The sequence below is a fragment of the Littorina saxatilis genome, linkage group LG12, assembly GCF_037325665.1.
Source record: "Littorina saxatilis isolate snail1 linkage group LG12, US_GU_Lsax_2.0, whole genome shotgun sequence".
Lineage (NCBI taxonomy): Eukaryota > Metazoa > Mollusca > Gastropoda > Littorinimorpha > Littorinidae > Littorina > Littorina saxatilis.
This window is the reverse complement of record NC_090256.1, coordinates 3,516,901-3,539,014: the sequence shown is the minus strand read 5'-3', so window position 1 is coordinate 3,539,014 and position 22,114 is coordinate 3,516,901. Positions and strand designations below refer to the sequence as shown.

The 22,114-nt window shown below is 40.4% G+C and overlaps 2 protein-coding genes across 3 annotated transcripts; one reads left to right on the top strand and one right to left on the bottom strand.

Moving 5' to 3' along the window:
* Positions 1 to 3,642: 3,642 nt before the first annotated feature.
* On the bottom strand, positions 3,643 to 8,694 carry LOC138981076 (E3 ubiquitin-protein ligase TM129-like). The gene is made up of 5 exons (XM_070353903.1): positions 8,391 to 8,694; positions 7,122 to 7,385; positions 6,336 to 6,543; positions 5,507 to 5,666; positions 3,643 to 5,107 (listed from the first exon to the last, which is right to left on the bottom strand). Exons 1-5 carry the CDS (start codon positions 8,602 to 8,604, stop codon positions 4,823 to 4,825), a joined length of 1,131 nt encoding a protein of 376 aa, XP_070210004.1. The 5' UTR covers positions 8,605 to 8,694; the 3' UTR covers positions 3,643 to 4,822.
* Positions 8,695 to 9,164: 470 nt separating this feature from the next.
* Positions 9,165 to 22,086, top strand: LOC138981075 (histone-lysine N-trimethyltransferase SMYD5-like). 2 transcript variants are annotated; one of them, XM_070353901.1, is made up of 12 exons: positions 9,165 to 9,279; positions 13,054 to 13,302; positions 14,269 to 14,390; positions 14,924 to 14,993; positions 15,220 to 15,324; positions 15,877 to 15,939; positions 16,543 to 16,613; positions 18,708 to 18,814; positions 19,484 to 19,540; positions 20,015 to 20,109; positions 21,579 to 21,649; positions 21,900 to 22,086. In XM_070353901.1, the coding sequence occupies exons 1-12, from the start codon at positions 9,226 to 9,228 to the stop codon at positions 22,015 to 22,017; spliced, it is 1,182 nt and encodes a 393-aa protein (XP_070210002.1). In that variant the 5' UTR covers positions 9,165 to 9,225; the 3' UTR covers positions 22,018 to 22,086. The 2 variants fall into 2 exon arrangements, with proteins under 2 accessions (XP_070210002.1, XP_070210003.1); XM_070353902.1 differs by lacking the exon at positions 15,220 to 15,324.
* Positions 22,087 to 22,114: the final 28 nt, after the last annotated feature.

Genomic DNA, 22,114 nt, shown 5'->3' with positions numbered 1-22,114 from the left:
CCCAGGGCCGAACACGCAACCTATCGATTCCGAGCGCAAGTGCGTTACCACTCGGCCACCCAGTCCAACATGAACATTAATAACAGCGTGTTGTAAAACAGAACAGAAAAACCTTTTAATGTGTGTGTGTTTTTCTAGGCTAATTTCCCCCCAGGACAATTGCACCCCTACAAAAATTGCCCCACACCCAATTTAAAGCCTTCTAGGATAATTAATTGCCTGCTTCCATGTGTGTGTGTGTGTGTGCGCGCGAGTGAGTATTTGCCTTGTCTGTGGCATGCGAGTTTGAATGCGATGGTGACATGATGGGTGGTGATCTCTTTTTCTGTATTGCCTCTTTCTTGTAAGAAAAGAAAAACAAAAAAATGAGTTGAATGAAGAAGAAAAGTAAAAGTAAAATGAAGACAAAGCATAATACAAATTTTGTGAGGAAATGTATGCAGTCAACAAAAGAATGTGCTTGATTATATTCACACTAAAACTGCAAACAAACAAAATCTTCTTTACTACGTTTTATTTGTCTCTTGAAAATAATTGACTTTTTTTCATTTTTATGAACAAAGCAAGTACAGTACATAAAAGCTGATAAAGTATAACAAAAACATCTTTGGGCCAGAAAAAAATTAAATAATGAAATGTACCTCATTAAAAAAATGCAGGCATACCCTGTGCCCTAGCCTAACTTTCCTTGTTTCAATATGGACACACATTTTCATAGAGATCTTAAAAGGGCATGCAGCTCTCTTTCCTTCACATTCAGACTGGCCCTGTCTTTGCAATGGACTCCTCATTTTCCATACCCATTCATTTTCATTTTCACTCTGTTGCACACGCTTCCATAACACTCAAAATCTCATTCAAGATTGCAACTTAAAATAGACAGACACAAGCAAATATAAGCACAGCCATACATATAGACACAGCCATACATATAGACACAGCCATACATATAGACACAGCCATACATATAGACACAGCCATACATATAGACACAGCCATACATATAGACACAGACATACATATAGACACAGCCATACATATAGACACAGCCATACATATAGACACAGACATACATATAGACACAGCCATACATATAGACACAGCCATACATATAGACACAGCCATACATATAGACACAGCCATACATATAGACACAGCCATACATATAGACACAGCCATACATATAGACACAGCCATACATATAGACACAGCCATACATATAGACACAGCCATACATATAGACACAGCCATACATATAGACACAGCCATACATATAGACACAGCCATACATATAGACACAGCCATACATATAGACACAGCCATACATATAGACACAGCCATACATATAGACACAGCCATACATATAGACACAGCCATACATATAGACACAGCCATACATATAGACACAGCCATACATATAGACACAGCCATACATATAGACACAGCCATACATATAGACACAGCCATACATATAGACACAGCCATACATATAGACACAGCCATACATATAGACACAGCCATACATATAGACACAGCCATACATATAGACACAGCCATACATATAGACACAGCCATACATATAGACACAGCCATACATATAGACACAGCCATACATATAGACACAGCCATACATATAGACACAGCCATACATATAGACACAGCCATACATATAGACACAGCCATACATATAGACACAGACATACATATAGACACAGCCATACATATAGACACAGCCATACATATAGACACAGCCATACATATAGACACAGCCATACATATAGACACAGCCATACATATAGACACAGCCATACATATAGACACAGCCATACATATAGACACAGCCATACATATAGACACAGACATACATATAGACACAGCCATACATATAGACACAGCCATACATATAGACACAGCCATACATATAGACACAGCCATACATATAGACACAGCCATACATATAGACACAGCCATACATATAGACACAGCCATACATATAGACACAGCCATACATATAGACACAGCCATACATATAGACACAGCCATACATATAGACACAGCCATACATATAGACACAGCCATACATATAGACACAGCCATACATATAGACACAGCCATACATATAGACACAGCCATACATATAGACACAGCCATACATATAGACACAGCCATACATATAGACACAGCCATACATATAGACACAGCCATACATATAGACACAGCCATACATATAGACACAGCCATACATATAGACACAGCCATACATATAGACACAGCCATACATATAGACACAGCCATACATATAGACACAGCCATACATATAGACACAGCCATACATATAGACACAGCCATACATATAGACACAGCCATACATATAGACACAGCCATACATATAGACACAGCCATACATATAGACACAGCCATACATATAGACACAGCCATACATATAGACACAGCCATACATATAGACACAGCCATACATATAGACACAGCCATACATATAGACACAGCCATACATATAGACACAGCCATACATATAGACACAGCCATACATATAGACACAGCCATACATATAGACACAGCCATACATATAGACACAGCCATACATATAGACACAGCCATACATATAGACACAGCCATACATATAGACACAGCCATACATATAGACACAGCCATACATATAGACACAGCCATACATATAGACACAGCCATACATATAGACACAGCCATACATATAGACACAGCCATACATATAGACACAGCCATACATATAGACACAGCCATACATATAGACACAGCCATACATATAGACACAGCCATACATATAGACACAGCCATACATATAGACACAGCCATACATATAGACACAGCCATACATATAGACACAGCCATACATATAGACACAGCCATACATATAGACACAGCCATACATATAGACACAGCCATACATATAGACACAGCCATACATATAGACACAGCCATACATATAGACACAGCCATACATATAGACACAGCCATACATATAGACACAGCCATACATATAGACACAGCCATACATATAGACACAGCCATACATATAGACACAGCCATACATATAGACACAGCCATACATATAGACACAGCCATACATATAGACACAGCCATACATATAGACACAGCCATACATATAGACACAGCCATACATATAGACACAGCCATACATATAGACACAGCCATACATATAGACACAGCCATACATATAGACACAGCCATACATATAGACACAGCCATACATATAGACACAGCCATACATATAGACACAGCCATACATATAGACACAGCCATACATATAGACACAGCCATACATATAGACACAGCCATACATATAGACACAGCCATACATATAGACACAGCCATACATATAGACACAGCCATACATATAGACACAGCCATACATATAGACACAGCCATACATATAGACACAGCCATACATATAGACACAGCCATACATATAGACACAGCCATACATATAGACACAGCCATACATATAGACACAGCCATACATATAGACACAGCCATACATATAGACACAGCCATACATATAGACACAGCCATACATATAGACACAGCCATACATATAGACACAGCCATACATATAGACACAGCCATACATATAGACACAGCCATACATATAGACACAGCCATACATATAGACACAGCCATACATATAGACACAGCCATACATATAGACACAGCCATACATATAGACACAGCCATACATATAGACACAGCCATACATATAGACACAGACATACATATAGACACAGCCATACATATAGACACAGCCATACATATAGACACAGCCATACATATAGACACAGCCATACATATAGACACAGCCATACATATAGACACAGCCATACATATAGACACAGCCATACATATAGACACAGACATACATATAGACACAGCCATACATATAGACACAGCCATACATATAGACACAGCCATACATATAGACACAGCCATACATATAGACACAGCCATACATATAGACACAGCCATACATATAGACACAGCCATACATATAGACACAGACATACATATAGACACAGACATACATATAGACACAGCCATACATATAGACACAGACATACATATAGACACAGCCATACATATAGACACAGCCATACATATAGACACAGACATACATATAGACACAGCCATACATATAGACACAGCCATACATATAGACACAGCCATACATATAGACACAGCCATACATATAGACACAGCCATACATATAGACACAGCCATACATATAGACACAGACATACATATAGACACAGACATACATATAGACACAGCCATACATATAGACACAGCCATACATATAGACACAGACACACACACACAGCCATACATATAGACACAGCCATACATATAGACACAGCCATACATATAGACACAGCCATACATATAGACACAGCCATACATATAGACACAGCCATACATATAGACACAGCCATACATATAGACACAGCCATACATATAGACACAGCCATACATATAGACACAGCCATACATATAGACACAGCCATACATATAGACACACACACACACACAGAACCTCCATCACTGTTCCTTCAAAATCTTCACTACATCCAGCATATAGACACAGACAGACACACACACAGAACCTCCATCACTGTTCCTTCAAAATCTTCACTACATCCAGCATATAGACACAGACAGACACACACACAGAACCTCCATCACTGTTCCTTCAAAATCTTCACCACATCCAGCATGCAGAACACAGACAGACACACACACAGAACCTCCATCACTGTTCCTTCAAAATCTTCACTACATCCAGCATGCAGAACACAGACCGACAGGTAGGGCACGGGGCCTTGCCACTGAGCCACGTCTCTGGACGTTGCTGGTCCTGCCGAGATGCGAACCATTTCCCCATGCACTCCAAGCACCACATGGGCCGACAAAAACACTGGACACAAGGGGGACCCCCGGCCGGCTCTCCTGCTTCAGGGGGGTTTCCCTCTCTGCAATTTTTCTGTAGTTTGACGTCAGATTCCTTCTGCATACAGCCGATGCATTGTTCCAGCTCCTATAACAGATCAAGTTTATCATTGGAATGTTGTTCTGGGCGCTGACCAACGGTGTTAAATAAGATCTCCACACCCTTGAGCTGTAGTAATATTGCATTGTATGTAACACCTTGTCTGTAATACAATAAAGAAGCGGAATAGATCAGGAAAAGCCTTCAAAGGTTAAAACTTGACAGCTATGTTGTCTTTCTCATGGTAAGTTTGTTTTCACATTGTGTGTCTCACCAACCGTCAATCTATTTAGCCGTCTTTATGCAAAACATAAATAGGCTATTAGGATTCGCTCTGTTTTTTTTACACAAAATAATTAGCAAATAACAAATCTTCCAACAGAGGAAAAACAAAAGATATGATTTCTTACATAACAGTATATAACTATATATTTGAGAAATATTCACCAGATGGGGAGATGGTCTAAACCCTGGATTCTCTGAGACTGTTGAAGAGAAGGCTTCCAGGAACTGGTCACTTAGAGACTGGCGTACCACAATGTGGCGAGCATTCTGAACCTGAGCTTGCAGCTTCCCTCTGAGATCACTGTACTCAAGGGCATTTAACCTACAAAATAAGAAAAAGATGGTTGCCGAATAAGCAGACATAACAATATAAATAGCAAAGACAGATGGATGAACAGGTAGATAAACAGATAAACACACATCACCCAGTCAGATACCTAATCCACATCATTCTTCTTCTTCAGCGTTCCAGAATTTTTCTGGTTACCTGTGAGCTCGTTTGCCCATTTGGGTTCCCCACACTATACTCTGAGACATAGTCAGCTCACTCCGCTTTCGTTGAGTAGGCATGCTGGGTATTTTCGTGTTTTCATAACCCACTGAACTCCGACATGGATTACAGGATCTTTTTGGTGCGCACTTGGTCTTGTGCTTGCGTGTACACACGAAAGGGGTTAAGTCACTAGCAGGTCTGCACATAAGTTGACCTGGGAGATCGAAAAAATCTCCACTCATAACCCACCAGGCGGCAGCGACCGGGATTTGAACTCACGACCTCCCATTTAGGAGGCCGACGTCTTACCACCACGCCACTGCGCCCGTCATTCATGTTATTATCCTCTGAAGACAAACTGCAGCTGTTATATGGCGAGGGGTTTGAATATGGTCTTACACAAAATCTTCTCATTTGGATGCGGGTCGCCTTCTCTGCAAAAAGTGGCCAAGCGAGTTTTAAGAGCGGGTATGCTGAACAATCAACAAAAATATTCACCTTATTTGAAAGTCTTTCAAATGTGGTTCGACTCTGCGTATAGAAATGTTGAGGAACTGGGCTGCTGTGGGGTTCTCGTACGACAACGGGTGTTCTTCAGCTTCTTCCAAAACAAGATTGATGTCATTCTGATGAGCGACATAGAGATAATATGTCGTTGTCTTTAGAATCCATGAATCTGTCACATACAGTCTGCGTCCATGGGCACCTGAAATTGAATGCAAAAAACCCCATAAAATAATCTTATTCATTTGCAACTAACCTCATTAAAAGCACAATATTCATTAATACACATCAGTGTAAAGACAAGCCTTCTTAAAAATAACCTTTCCTTTTTGGGACTTTACGTACACCTCATGCAATGTTGTATTTGTATACTCATAGTCTTATTAAATGAATTGTGCTTGCATTTTATTTCTGTAACTATTGAAATGTGATTTTTAAGAACAAAGTTTTACCATGCCTAATGCCCTAAAAGATAAACAGATGTAAAAAAAGAAAGACAGTCACACATTACGATGATCACAATATCACAACAGACAGCTCTATCTGATCCACTATATTTAATTGTAATGTCTCACTCACACACACAGCTACAATGTAGGTCAAATGACAAGAGCCACAATAATGATACTTGATACAAAAACTAGAGGCACTGTCTGTCAGACAGAAAGAAGAGCTTTAGACATGTCACACAAACACACACACACACACTCTCTTTCTTTCTCTCACACAGTCACACACATGCAAGCACACACACACAAAAACACACACATCCACATTAACCTGAGGCAAACTTATCAATACGACGAAACTCTGTGTTGATGGAAGAAGCAACAGCTCGCCAAGACCCTCCATTGCTGAGTTCTGCAAGCTGGGTAGCAATGGGATGCCTGTCCCATGTGTCCTGATGCCAGTACAGTACCATCAGTCCCAAAGACAATGGGGGTAAGATACACAAGCTCAGCAGCAATTGAAGCGCCATGTTCAGCTCCCACAGTGCAAAAAGGGACAGCTCAGGAGCAAACAGACCTAAGCCTAGGTAGTAACCTGAAACACAGGATATATATATATGGCAATATCACACCAGAGCTACAAGCACATTACCTAGTTAATCATTGGTATCACTATCAGTGTCACACTGGCTGGGACTTATACTATAGTTGATAGCAACAAGATTGGCTTGTCTTTTTAACAATCAAAACTATACATTTACGTGAAATGGAATAATTATCACAATAATTAACTTTTTGTCATAATGGTAAATTAATTGCATGGGTGCATGTTGGATCCAAAGATCTCCTAGAATTTTAGAAAGTACATGTATATTATATATACTAATGTTCCTGCACTCCTAAAATTGCTTCAGACCGCATGCATGCATGGGTACGACACCTGTCAAAAAGCTGGAATTCTGGCTTCCACTTGCATGGTCACATGCACCCCTGTAATTGGTATTAACCTTCACGTTGTGATGGATCAAATGATCTCAACCTTCCAGTTTCACTTTCAGCACAGTATCAGATAGCACTATATTAGCAGTTTAGTTCACCAGGGACCTATATTTCTAATATAGGTCTACAGGGTTTCATTTACTAGTGCGCCCTGCGTGATTGGCGCATTAAATCTGAAAATGTCCTATCACAATTCCCTTTAGTGCGTCAAAGGGCGCATTGAGATAACGTACCACTGCGCCACCAAATGTACACTTTACATCAGATTACACACACACACACACAAACAGAGATAACACGATATAGCGGCTAATTGAGTAATTCTCTGATGGCACCATAATTATATTGCACCATTTTGCATCTTTGGTCAAAACGCGTACAAGCCTCTTTGGCGCTTCTTGCCTTCGACTATGTCCCATCGGAATTTGGTTGAGGGGGACAAACGTCCCATTGCCCTTTTCTCCCAGGCTAAACCCTGGGTCTATGACTATGAGTTCACTAAAGAAACATAATAGAGAGACAAATTGCAGAAAAAGATAATATTAATAATTATATATGTGTTCCAAAATGAATAGGCCAGCCAACACTCCTAAGTGCTTACCTAAAGGCAAAAGGGAATGTATGAACGCAGTAGCTGTGGTCTTCCTGATGTGATATTCAACGAAAGTCATTTCCTCACTTCCCAAGAAGCTCGAAAACATGTTTTGAATAGTGAGCCCAGCCGACACAAACTCTGTTGGTGGGGCAATAAAACACAGACAGAAGAATCCGTACATCAGAGAATAAAACAGATACATGCTGACACCAGGATCCATAATTTATATCTGGATAAATCGATGAAATCACAATTATTTGACGATGTTTTAGTACTGAAAATTATGCGACGTGTTGTTTTGGTGCTCTTGTGAATTAGAGTCTCGTTTGGTCTCCGGTCCTGATGTTCTCAAACAGTAAGTGCGGTAAATGCATAGGCGCCAGAAACCGTATTTTGTAACAAACAGTTAAAGAAAAGTCAGTCTTACATTAGCACTGTTTAATTCTTGTCAGTGGGGCATTTCATTGGCTACAGATTTGTAACAGAGCTTTTCATTGTCGGAGTGTACACAGACTCATCGATCCTGTATACACTCGGATTTTTTTAAGCGACTGATCGAATTGACGATTTTTTCTCTTTGTGAGAAAATGCACTTACCTATGTGGATTATTTTAATCAGGATCTTATTTGCCTGAATATCTGTAACAGTTTTATCAAAATAATTTTCATCAATACCCGTATTTACAAGAACATCTTCTACATAAGACGCACAAATTGAATAGTCTTACAGGAATGAGAGGAGCAGAAGAGAGTCGGAGATAATGAAGTAGTCTTGTTTCACTTTCAGTAATTTGCCCTAATAAGATATCAAGCCTAGGCTTACCGAAACAATCAAAGCAACATGGCGACGTCTGCAGGATCAGGCGTGGAAGTTAGGAGCCTGGAGGCGAAAAAGGTATTATTACAAAGAATCAACAACCAATTTAGCCTGATTACAGTGTCCATATTTTTAGGCTTGTTTCTAAAGCATTTTTACAGTTTCTGTCACAGTCCACAAGGACTTGAGAAGACTTGCACGTGTGTCAAAGTTTAGTTAGGAAGTTTTGGCTGCTCTGACCACAGGCGGAAGGTATCGTTCACCGGACCACTACTTTCATAGTCTTTCTGTAGTAGTGGTCCAGTGAACGATACCTTCCGCCTCTGATCTGACCTCAGACCAAAGAAATATTGTTTGTAGCGTATTTTGTTGTGATATAAGTCAGTTAGTTGTTCTTTTTAAACGTCCCTTAAAGTTAAACCAATAATTATGGTTATCCGGGCCGATGCAATTTTGTTCCTTTGTCAGTTTGCACGGCAGTCTCTATGTTTTACATTTAGGTCTATCAATGAAAAAAGAAGGGTCTAAAAAGATTGTCTTTTCACACTTGTTGCTTCAAATCTTGTTAAAAATCTTGATCTCCTTTAAACACATTTAAAAAAAATTCTTGTCTGGTGTCTGGAATCAATCACTATCATGATTATCTCTCCAATAGGATGGCAGTTATTGAGGTCTAACGAATGACGTCTCACAACGTGCGTGGTCGTCTTTGGCGGTCAAGAAAGCCGCCGCGATCATTGCACAGACGACACTTCTAGACTGCCAATATTTTTTGTGCGCATCACGTGCTCCACATAAATCGGCCGGAAACGAAGCAATTGGGAAACCTGGATACTGAATCTGATTTGTGTAAAAAAAAAAAAAATCATGTTCCTTGGCTAGTAGTACTAGTGGTATTGTAGCGGGAGGACAGTACTAGCCCAGAGATGCAGTAACTAAGTCGCCCCCTCCTGCCCCTTGCTAGCCCCACCCCCTTCCTTGCTGCCAGCCAGAAGCGGTCACTGAGTGTAGACTTTGGGAGAGTATAAAAGGGGTCAGCTGAGCAGGATCCGGAGCAGTGCTGAATAAGTGCTGGCTCAATTTCCCTCTCTCTATCTTTCACTCATAGAGTCAGTGCTGGCTCAATTTCCCTCTCTCTATCTTTCACTCATAGTCATAGAGTCAGTGCTGGCTCAATTTCCCTCTCTCTATCTTTCACTCATGGAGTCAGCGTTGAATTTAAGTGCTCGCTTACTTCCCCTCTCTCTATCTTTCACTCATGGAGTCAGCGCTGGCTCAATTTCCCTCTCTCTATCTTTCACTCATAGTCAGTGCTGAATAAGTGCTTGCTCGCTTTCCTTCTCTCTTTCTCTCTTTCCTACATGCTGCATAAGTGTTGACTCACTATCTCTTTCACCTGTTTGCTCTTGTATATAAAATTCGTTTTGTCCGCCAGTGCTGCAAGTGTTTTGTATTCGTTTGTCCGTTCAGTGGCAGAGCTGCTGACGTGGCTGTCTGTCTGGGTGAAACAGGGCAGAAATGAAATAGTAAAGGACATCGGTAATTAGCTGTAGGTACTAATTAGTTGGGTAGCTAAGGCTAAGTAAGATTCAGGAGTTAGTTGGGTAGCTAAGGCTAAGTAAGCTTCAGGAGTTAGTTGGGTAGCTAAGGCTAAGTAAGATTCAGGAGTTAGTTGGGTAGCTAAGGCTAAGTAAGATTCAGGAGTTAGTTGGGTAGCTAAGGCTAAGTAAGATTCAGGAGTTAGTTGGGTAGCTAAGGCTAAGTAAGATTCAGGAGTTAGTTGGGTAGCTAAGGCTAAGTAAGCTTCAGGAGTTAGTTGGGTAGCTAAGGCTAAGTAAGATTCAGGAGTTAGTTGGGTAGCTAAGGCTAAGTAAGCTTCAGGAGTTAGTTGGGTAGCTAAGGCTAAGTAAGCTTCAGGAGTTAGTTGGGTAGCTAAGGCTAAGTAAGATTCAGGAGTTAGTTGGGTAGCTAAGGCTAAGTAAGCTTCAGGAGTTAGTTGGGTAGCTAAGGCTAAGTAAGCTTCAGGATTGTTGGGATAGTTTGATGCATGGTTTGGTTTGTGTATTGCGTTTTATGTTCGTCATACATAGTGTAAATAAAACCATGTAACTGTTTCCAATGAGTTATAGTTAATACCATTGTGTGTACGGGACGTGTGAGCGTGAACATGCGTGTGTCAGTGACAGAATACAAGAGTGTGAGCTTGCTTTTGTGTTAGGCCTAAAAAAAAAATAGGTGTGGTTACGGTAACCCGACCTACCCTATTTTTAGGGGCCGACCCTATAACTTTTTATTACATTTGTCAAAACAAAAAAAAAACACAAGAAAACGAGTGCAGAAAACGCAATGAAAGCGAAAGCGCCCGAGTCGCACACTTATTTCCCTGTCAAGTAGGTTTAATTTGTACACATTAGAAAAAAAAGTTTAAAAAAAAAAGTGATTGCCTACCTTCCTACCCTATATTTTTTGGCTATGTTACCGTAACCACACCTATTTTTTGGGGGGCCTTATGTGTTGTAACTTCTGTCCTGTACTTTTTTTATGAGTTGTTAAAACTGTACCTAGTAAAGTCAAGCATTCAAAACACACACAGCATTATTCTGGTAACAATCTAGCACACTAAGAAACATTCAGGGTTTCCTCTGAATACCAAGGTTAACAAGTAATGTAACTTACTTTTGTAAGCACATGGATTTGAACACAACGCGAGGCATACTGATTTAGACTATAGTTGTGCAACATTACACAGGGCCAGGGAAAAGTAAGGAAAGTTTCTCTCCTTTGCAATCTTCAGCCTTCTCCTGCGAACATAAATGAGGATACAATAATTAACTCCAGGGCTCCAGTCACAGAATTATAACATATCAGGCATTTGACATTCACTTTCGCTAATGTTAATGTGTGTGAAACACTAATAATAAAAAAGTGAACTTACATTTGTATGGATGCTCATGTAAAACTGAAATTCAGCTCAAATCAGTGATTAGGGGAAAAAAAGAAAATATTTGTTTCCGAAAGACAAGGCCACATTGACTTAAGTTTGATTACTTATCTTTATTTGCTTTGCTTTTATTTTACTTTATTGAAGTTTGATTTTTTATTTACACGCATGCATGTGGATTTCTTTTGGCCAGATGTCATGCGAACTATGTCCCCAGGATGCTGGAGAAGAGTAACTTGGTTCCCAGTCATGTTGGCAAAGTCCAGTTTAGACATAAGACATAAGATAATTTATTGTCCATACAATTAAACAATGGATGGAAAAGTGTGGTTCATCTGCTCCTAAAACAACCAAACAACATGACAACAACCATAAACATAAAAACAATAAAACACACGTAGTAAGAACACCAAAAGTACTCCAGACAGGCACGTCTGTCCACATCCATACTACACACACACACACACACACACGCACACGCACGCACACACTCTTGCACATGAGTCGCTGGTAAGAGATGTAAGCTATGCATTGCACTTCTATCACAATTCTAAAACGTATAAGTAATAAAACTTGTGGCCATAAATAAAAACAAAACATGGGGCATCACAGAGGATTACATACACACAGAAACACACACACACACACACATGAAATTGTGATGAACATTTGTCGGTGGTTAAAGATAAAAACCAATACATTGCACTCTATTTATCATGGCATCGCAGATGATCAAGGTTAACCTATTCGCACACACAAACACACACACACTTGTCACTTTGAAGTACTTTTTTCTTGAAGACCAACACAAAAAAAAGGAAGCTTTTTCAGGTAAACAAGGCGAAATTGCTGACTAGAGAAAGTAAAAAAATGTTTTTTTACCATTTTGATATTTATTGATGTTGTTGCAGGGCAAAGGACTGTATGCCAAGACACATTTTAAGAAAGAGGAGACCATCTTGACAGAGGCACCACTGGTGTGTGCTCAGTTCTCCTGGAATGAGCTGTACAAGTACGAAGCTTGTGAGTTCTGCTTGCGTTCATTAGAGACTGCAGAAGAAATGAGCAGGCGCCTGACCAACAACCCCAGCTTAGTGTTGCCGCATCCAGAATGTTGCGAGGTGGACTCGTCAGTGCACACCTGCTGTCCTCACTGTCAGGTAAGGCAAGAAAAAAATAATTGTTTGTTCACGGTCAAAGGACAACAAAATAAGGGTAGGTTAGGTTGGTTATTTTATTCCATTTTGTAATTTTTATTATTAAGGTCTTTTAACCTCGGCACAAAGGGCTTCTTGTTGGCTTGACCATGTTCAACCTTTGTCCCCTAGGACATATATATATATATATATATATAGATCTGCTAATACATTTTTTTTTTTTATTTAAAAAAATGTGTTTGAAGAGTCAAAACAAACTTAAGGTCAAGAGGAAAAAGTGAGGTCGTTGGGGAACGAAAAACTTATTATTGTTTTTATGTCTAACTCATTTACCTTTAGTGTTAAGAAAACATTGAGATATAGGGGCAGACAGAGTGTTACATGATGTACTTGTAAATAAATGGAATATGTTAGGTTTTAACTTGATCTGCTTCTTGAAAGTTAATGAAACATTCAACAGTAACATGCTGGTAAGCAAAAACACATTGTCTGTTCTAAACTGAAGCGTCTTGAGTTTTTAAGAATGTAAAGTTAGTTTATTTATGAATCCTCCAGTCTGTTTGAAACTTTGTAAATTTCAACCAGTGTAGCAGTTTCCCCTTACATTTATGAAAGCAGATTTTGTAAACTGTAGTTGAAAAACAGGTAAATCACAAGCATTGAAATCAGGCGTGCAAGTCAGGGGCAGATGCTCTTTGAATGTTGGAATATAGCCCCCCCCCCCCCCCCCACTCCCTACTTTTAAGATGAGAAAAGATCTAGGCAAAGAAAAGGGTTTTTTTTAAAAGGAGAGAGTCTTACAGGGAGAGTGTCTTAAAATGGAGGTAAACTTACAAGCATTCTTAACAGATATTCTGACGTTTAAAAGGGGTAGAGCTTTAAAATTAGGAGGTACACTATTAAATTAAAAGGAGGTTCCACTGTACTTGTATGTATACTGCATCGTTTAAATCACATACTTTTTCACAGGTGAAATACTGCAGGGAGGCATGTCGTGTGGCAGCCTGGGATAGGTATCATCGTGTCCTATGCATGGGTGCCTCACGTGATGACTCGAAACATCCTCTAGCCATGCTTCAGGAGGCATGGAGGTATGTGTGTGTTGGTTGTTTGTATGTTTTTTTTTACTGCGTATATAAGAGTGTGTGTTGTGGAAGTGTGTGTGTACAAATTTGGGATTGTGTATAAAATGTATGTCACAGTGTATTGGTCAATATGAGTGAGTTTCTTTTTCAGTCAGTAGGTGAATTTTTTATCTTTGTTTTTGTGTGTTAAAGTAAAACTAAACGGAATGAATGGTAAGGAATAAGTGGCAGCCATGGCATGCATTTGTAAAATTTGCTTTAAAGGCTGGCATCATAGATGTGATGCAGCTTGGTCTGCGTTATATGTAACTTGTTATCAGTATTGGGTGGTCAAGTACATTTAGACAGGGAAGATCAGTTTCAGCATAACACTAATAGTTGTTTCAAATCTTGAAGAAAAAAAACCCCTGAAAAAATAACACACTGAGTATGAAATGTATGAGTCTATAATACTTCCACACAAAAATGTATACAAATAGGTTTTTTTTAAATGGTTGATGTGTTGTGTGTTTGTAATTTCTGTTATTTCTGTTTTGCAGAAACATTCATTATCCCCCGGAGACAGCCAGCATCATGCTCCTCGCCAAAATGGTTGCCATGGTGAGGCAGGTGAGTTAGATATGAAATAGCTTACCTGTGGAATAGTTGTAATAGCTGCAGGTAAAGATTACACTGCATTGAAATGTATTTCCAGCCCCCTTTATTTTCTGGTATTTAGATTAGTTGTAGTTTTAGAGCATACATGAGAGGATGTGTTAAGTAGTACATGTAGTAATGAATTTTCTATCCCAGTACTTCTGTTTTCAATAAGTCTATTGTCTATGTTCTTTTCCAGAATCCTGATCCTAGTGCAGTTTTACAGAAGTTTTCACAGTTCGTGCAGACGACAGTAAATGAAAACGAACAAATTGCACACAAGCTCCTTGGGAAAGAATTTCAGGTAGTTTTCTTCTGTGACACTTTTGTTTCTTTCTAACTTTTTTTTTCTTTTACTCTTTTCCTTTTCTTGTTCTACATTTGAATATTCCTTGAAAAACTGTTAAGACATGATATTTGATAACTTTCATATTTTAGCATCAGTGTAAGGTCGGAGAGAAGAAGTTTCAGACCTGATAGTATGCTTGTCAACTTGTCCTTCAGAAAAAAAGTTTCTGGAACATCTATTCAGAAATACACAAGTGCCAGAGCTTGTGCAAACACACACATATGCACACCCTCCCACATGTGCTCTCTCTCTCTGTCTCTCTCTGTATCAATATATCTTTCTCCCTCTCCCTTTGTTTTTGTGTGTGTTTCTGTCGGTCTGTCTCTCTCGTTTGTTTTGAGTTCTTGTGTAGAGCTCATGTGTAGAGCGAGTAGTTACTCAAAGCCGAGTGGTTCTGCTTTTCCGTTGTTCTTTCGGACAATACAACCATTATGACAAGTATTACAAACAGTATAGATTGGATTCCTGAAATGACTTGTTTGTTTTCATTTTCTTGTCTGTTTTCAGACCCAGCTAGAGCTGTTACAAGGATTAGCAAGAGAAGCGTTGTATCATGATGATGTGCAGCAGGTTTGACGTTTTGTATCAGTATAAAGTGCCAGGTTTGCTGTCAGTATAAAGTGCCAGACTTGCCTTCAGTATAAAGTGCCAGCCTTGCCTTCAGTATAAAGTGCCAGCCTTGCCTTCAGTATAAAGTGCCAGCCTTGCCTTCAGTATAAAGTGCCAGCCTTGCCTTCAGTATAAAGTGCCAGGCTTGCCTTCAGTATAAAGTGCCAGCCTTGCCTTCAGTATAAAGTGCCAGCCTTGCCTTCAGTATAAAGTGCCAGCCTTGCCTTCAGTATAAAGTGCCAGCCTTGCCTTCAATGGCTCTTTCACTTGTTGGTTTAAATTACAAGACTCCACGTCTAATGATGTTTGAAGAAGTCACCATGTTTAATACTCATTCAGTTGCTCATTCACTTGTCAATTTTAATTTAAAGATGTGAAACTTGAATATTTTCAAAGAAGTAATCGTTTGAAATAGTGATTTGATTAATTCCTCTTTGTGAATGTTTTGCAGGACAATTTTCATCATTCATGACATATATATACTTAGCAACCTGGCACTGTGCATTTGCATGTGCATGATGATCAGAATGATATATGTTTTATAACTTTTTGTTTTCTCTTCAGTGGTTCACCCCTGAGGGTTTCAGATCCATCTTTGCACTGATCGGAACCAACGGTCAAGGTATTGGATCAAGGTAAAGATTGTTACTTTATTCCGTCTTGTGGCTCATGCAGAATTGATCAATGCTAGTTCACTTTGTGATGACTCTTACTTATGATGCATTTTAGAATAACATTAGCTATACAGCAGTCCCTGCAATGTACGGCCCCCGGCGTGAGCGGACACCTGACATGTACGGACACATTTGCTCGGCACGGAGTGTTTTCCTTCTATATTTCCCCCCCCTTAAACGGACACCTGCAAAACGTGGACACGGACACTCATTTTCGGTCCCAACAGCAGGTCATACCTCCAATGTACGGACAGACCATCGTCACATTTTCACCACAACAAAATCGATAACAGAGCAGTCCAGCTCTTGGTGCAAAGATCACAGCCGCAATGGCGTGACGACAGTCACTGGTAACTTGAGTGCACCTGTACCCATCAGGAGGGGGGGGGGGGGGGGGGGGTAGTTTTGGTCAGGAGTGGAGTACATGCGAAGATGCCAACATGAAACTGCACTGTGCTCTTTATTCTTGTCTGTTGGACGTAAACAACAGAAACCACAGTCGATGAAGGTCCTGAGCGAAAGAGAGTGAAAAACCGGCCACAGTTCTCAGCATCGTGTGTCTGTGTGTAACCTCTTTCATTGACAAGATACTCAGTCTTGTTTCCCCTCAGCCTTGACCAGTGAGTCGGTTGCCTAATCTGTGAACCCTTCAGTTGTCTTGCTGTGTCAAAAGTTACGACACAGTCAACTGGTTTTGCTCTGAGTGAACAGTTGGAGCTGACCTCTCTGGCCACAGCCCAACAGTACATGGCTGGAGGGAGTGAGAGAGAGAGGGAGGCGGGGGGGGGGGGGGGGTGGAGGGGTAGCTGGCTAAACTCTGTGGGGTGTCCGGTGTCACTGCATGTCAGCAGGAAGAGCATTGGAGAGAAATAGAGAGGTGTACTCTTCCACACAATTTCCAAGCATCAGTTGTCACGGCTTGGGGTAGGCATTAGTGAGGGAGAGTGGGAGCTGTGTTATGTACAGTGTATTTCCGACTGAAGAGTGAAAAGTCACTGCCATGCCACATGATCGGCATGCAGTCAATAAAGCCAGACAAGATGAAAATAAATTACATGATTATGACATGCAGCTCTATCTGCTGCTATTTATTCAAACTGGGTTTCAAACTTATTCTTGCAAAGCATCTGCACACGCTCCTCTGTGCTGCGTTTGTGTGGCTGCTTTCGTATGTCAGTGCATGGTGAGTGTGTTCACTGCCTTGAGGATTTATTTTATCTCTTCTTTTCAACACTTTTCATATAAATCATTTTTACAGAACGTTTAAAGAAGTATTAGGAGTTTATTGTTTAGTAGCCACAAGAAGTGATTAGCATAGACTCAATCCTGTTGTTTGTGTGTCTGTGTGAGTGTATGGGGGAGGGGGTGGTGTGATCACCCCTCCCGTGACCGGACACCTGCAATGTATGGACAGTTTTGCTATGGCCCAAGGGTGTCCGTTCATGAGAGGGACTGCTGTAGAATGAGATTAGCTATAGAATGAGATTAGCTATAGAATGAGATTAGCTATAGAATGAGATTAGCTATAGAATGAGATTAGCTATAGAATGAGATAAGCTATAGAATGAGATTATGATTCAGTCACAATTAGTTGTCATTCATTCCAAAATGTTTTGCTTGAGAAACTGTTCCTGGCAAGTGGTCCTGTGAGCATAACTTGAGAAACTGTTCCTGGCAAGTGGTCCTGTGAGCATAACTTTAGAAATTGTTCCTGGCAAGTGGTCCTGTGAGCATAACTTTAGAAATTGTTCCTGGCAAGTGGTCCTGTGAGCATAACTTTAGAAATTGTTCCTGGCAAGTGGTCCTGTGAGCATAACTTTAGAAATTGTTCCTGGCAAGTGGTCCTGTGAGCATAACTTTAGAAATTGTTCCTGGCAAGTGGTCCTGTGAGCATAACTTTAGAAATTGTTCCTGGCAAGTGGTCCTGTGAGCATAACTTTAGAAAATGTAAAAAAAAAAACCAGACCACCAGTTTTATGCTGCTCTTTATTGGCCTAGAAAGAAAGGGAGATTTTTTAAGATCTAAATTAATATGTGGTATATTGTCTTTTGCAGCTCCATTTCCACTTGGGTGAAGAACTGTGAAAAACTGAGCCAAGGGGAAAAAGAGAAAGAAGAGATGGACAAGTTCATTGATGAAATGTATGAAGAATTAGACAAAGGTGAGAACTAGAAATCATTTGACTGGGACTAACAGTTACAGTACCAACATTTCAAATGAAAAATTAGTATTTAATGTGACTGCAAAACAATTGTTTTACAAATCTTGTACTCTTTACAATAGACAATGTTCAGAAATAAGACTCTGTGGGGTTGTACTGGTTGTGGAGAGTGACGCCGCTGAGAGTGAAGCAAACAATGACACACTGCCAACCAGTCAAGACCAGCAATTGCAGCGAGGTGTGTATGTTATGCAGGGTCCATTTGATATTATTCCCCATCCTTTTTCTTTCAAAACTATGCACATCAGATTCACAATTCGCTGTCGATTGCTTGCAGTTATAGCTGACGTCGCTGCGCACACCCACCCGTTGCGCCAAAGCCAGCAATCTGGATGCTAGCGACGTAACCCACAGATACAGATACAGATAGAGATACATGAGTATGCATATTTTCCCAAACACACGTGACCTCAAGCCAAACTCACCTTATCATATCCACTATGTCCTCACCTCGGCAGCGTTTTATTGTTTGCTTCACTGTCAGGGGCCCGACTCTTCCACAGCGCATGAAATCCTAACATTTATTTCCGTAAAACATATCTGTTGTCAGCCAAGTTTCTAGAGTGTTTCTGTGTGAATTTTGATGTGTTTAATTTCTTTCTTCTTCAGAGGCTGGTGCATTTCTTAACTGTGATGGTTCAGGGCTGTTTGAGCTTCAGAGCACTTGTAAGTTATTTGTTTTTGTTGTTGTTAGATTATGCAAATATTCAGATTTGCTTCAGTTCAGAACAGCCCACTTTGACAGTCCATTATTGGTGTTTTGAATTACGATGTAGGGTGTTTAGTTGTCAGTAAAGCTCTAAATTCTCTTAGTTTTACTTTCACAGTCATGTGTGTGTTCTATCCTTGTTAGTCCTTTCAGGGAGAAATAGATGTGTCTTGTTTCTTGATATTTTGTCCAAAATTATAGTAAGTTTGGAGAGAAGGGTAACCAACATTATTTACATTTTAACCATTCCAAATTTGTCTTGACATTGAGAAGCAGATTACTTTGATTTACAATACACAGGAACCTGGAAAAATGTCTGCATGGTTGGAAGAATGAACAGATAGGAGAATTGAACTTTATAGCTTGTTAGCATTTGACTAGCAGATGTGCTGCAGCTTTATTTGAAGGTTGACTGTAGTGTTTTGTTGTAGGCAACCACAGCTGTACACCCAATGCAGAGATCAACTTTCTTCACGGAGATCACACCCTGACACTGATGGCACTCAAAGACATTGAACCAGATGAAGTGAGTTCAGTATAGTCTTTTACTGTTAAGATGTAGTAATCAAAGAAATAAAATCATCAAAGAATGGTCCAATAGAATGGAGACAGAAATGGGTAGTGACATTCTGTATGACAGCTTGCTTTTCCCAGAGAGAAAGCCACCCTAGTTTCTCTGAAGGCCGTCCTTAACCTTCGCCCGTCTGGGTTATCGACTACACACGGAAGTCATCGTGGGGCCGTGCGTACCCATGCTTCTCATTTCCTTCTTTGAGAAACATGGGTCCGCACGGCCCCACGATGTTTGTAGTCTAAAATATGACTTTTTTTTATTTTTTTATTATTTCTCGCTGAAATTTTAGGATATATGAGCTTTATAGGTGCCTGAGACATTCTTAAAAGCTCATTAAAAAATTCCAACTAGTTTAAGAGATATTTGCAATTAAACGCCCTTCTGGGTCCACACGGACCCGCGACCACCGGCGAAGGTTAAAGCCCGAAGTCTTTTTTCCAAAAATTGAGTGCCATAAGCTTCGTGCAGCAAACTTCGTGCAGCAAGCTTCATGAAATAGACTTCACCAAGTAAACTTCACCAAGTGGACTTCACCAAGTAGACTTCACCAAGTGGACTTCACCAAGTGGACTTCACCAAGTGGACTTCACCAAGTAGACTTCACCAAGTGGACTTCACCAAGTAGACTTCACCAAGTAGACTTCACCAAGTGGACTTCACCAAGTAGACTTCACCAAGTGGACTTCACCAAGTAGACTTCACCAAGTGGACTTCACCAAGTGGACTTCACCAAGTGGACTTCACCAAGTGGACTTCACCAAGTAGACTTCACCAAGTAGACTTCACCAAGTGGACTTCACCAAGTGGACTTCACCAAGTGGACTTCACCAAGCGGACTTCACCAAGCGGACTTCACCAAGCGGACTTCACCAAGCGGACTTCACCAAGTGGACTTTGCCCAATTGTTTGTTTGTTCGTTCTTGGGCTGAAACTCCCACGGCTTTTACGTGTATGACCGTTTTTACCCCGCCATTCAGGCAGCCATACGCCGCTTTCGGAGGAAGCATGCTGGGTATTTTCATGTTTCTATAACCCACCGAACTCTGACATGGATTACAGGATCTTTTCCGTGCGCGCTTGGACTTGTGCTTGCGTGTACACACGGGGGTGTTCGGACACCGAGGAGAGTCTGCACACAAAGTTGACTCTGAGAAATAAGTCTCTCGCCGAACGTGGGGACGAACTCACGCTGACAGCGGCCAACTGGATACAAATCCAGCGCGCTACCGACTGAGCTACACCCCCTCCTGACTTTGCCCAATCAATATCAGGCTGAAGTCAAACCTCAAGCGACTATATGAATAACCTTACCTTCCCTGACCTTATCAAGTTCAAGTTCTTTGCAGCTTTTACAAAGGCTACAGTTTTTGCTTCTAGTAATCTATGCATAACTCGACTGAAAATGTGTCTTTCTGTTGCAGGAGATCTGCATCAGTTATCTGGATGAGTGCAGCCTGGAGAGGAGTCGGCACAGCAGACAAAATATTCTTCGGTACGAAAGAATTTCATGCGCTGAAATCATGAAAACCCTTGTTATTTCTGTAGTTGCGACCTTGCCTGAGGAATCATCCTGGTTGATCTGGTTGTTTGAAAAATTGTATTCTCTGATTTCAATCTCATTGTTGACATTGCCCTGTTCATTGCATCCATACTACATCTTTTCTGTTCAGGAGAACATTATAAAGTTGAAAAAGAGCTGACAGACATGCAGTTGTCCTGATTTTTTTGTTTTGCGTTTGCAGAGAAAACTACCTGTTCAACTGTTCCTGTCAGCTGTGTCTGGAGCAAGCCGATGAGCCTGATGAAACATCAGAAGAAGAAATGAGCGAGGGAGATGAGGAAGATGAAGAAGAGGGGTAGACAGTATACGGCACATTTGTTCTGGCATAATGCAATACATGTCTGTGGTGATTCGCCTCTGAAACAGAGTTTGGTGAAATTTGTTCCTCTGTGTGTG

Bases quoted from the DNA above. Each gene is read 5' to 3' on its own strand.
- LOC138981076 (XM_070353903.1), bottom strand. From the start codon at position 8,604: ATGGATCCTGGTGTCAGCATGTATCTGTTTTATTCTCTGATGTACGGA. The intron at 5,667-6,335 runs GTGAATATTTTT...CTTATTTTGTAG, and splicing joins TTGAAAGACTTTCAAATAAG to GTTAAATGCCCTTGAGTACA. The intron at 5,108-5,506 runs GTGAATATTTCT...GATCTGTTATAG, and splicing joins TTAGACCATCTCCCCATCTG to GAGCTGGAACAATGCATCGG.
- LOC138981075 (XM_070353901.1), top strand. From the start codon at position 9,226: ATGGCGACGTCTGCAGGATCAGGCGTGGAAGTTAGGAGCCTGGAGGCG. The intron at 13,303-14,268 runs GTAAGGCAAGAA...ACTTTTTCACAG, and splicing joins CCTGCTGTCCTCACTGTCAG to GTGAAATACTGCAGGGAGGC. The intron at 19,541-20,014 runs GTAAGTTATTTG...GTTTTGTTGTAG, and splicing joins GTTTGAGCTTCAGAGCACTT to GCAACCACAGCTGTACACCC.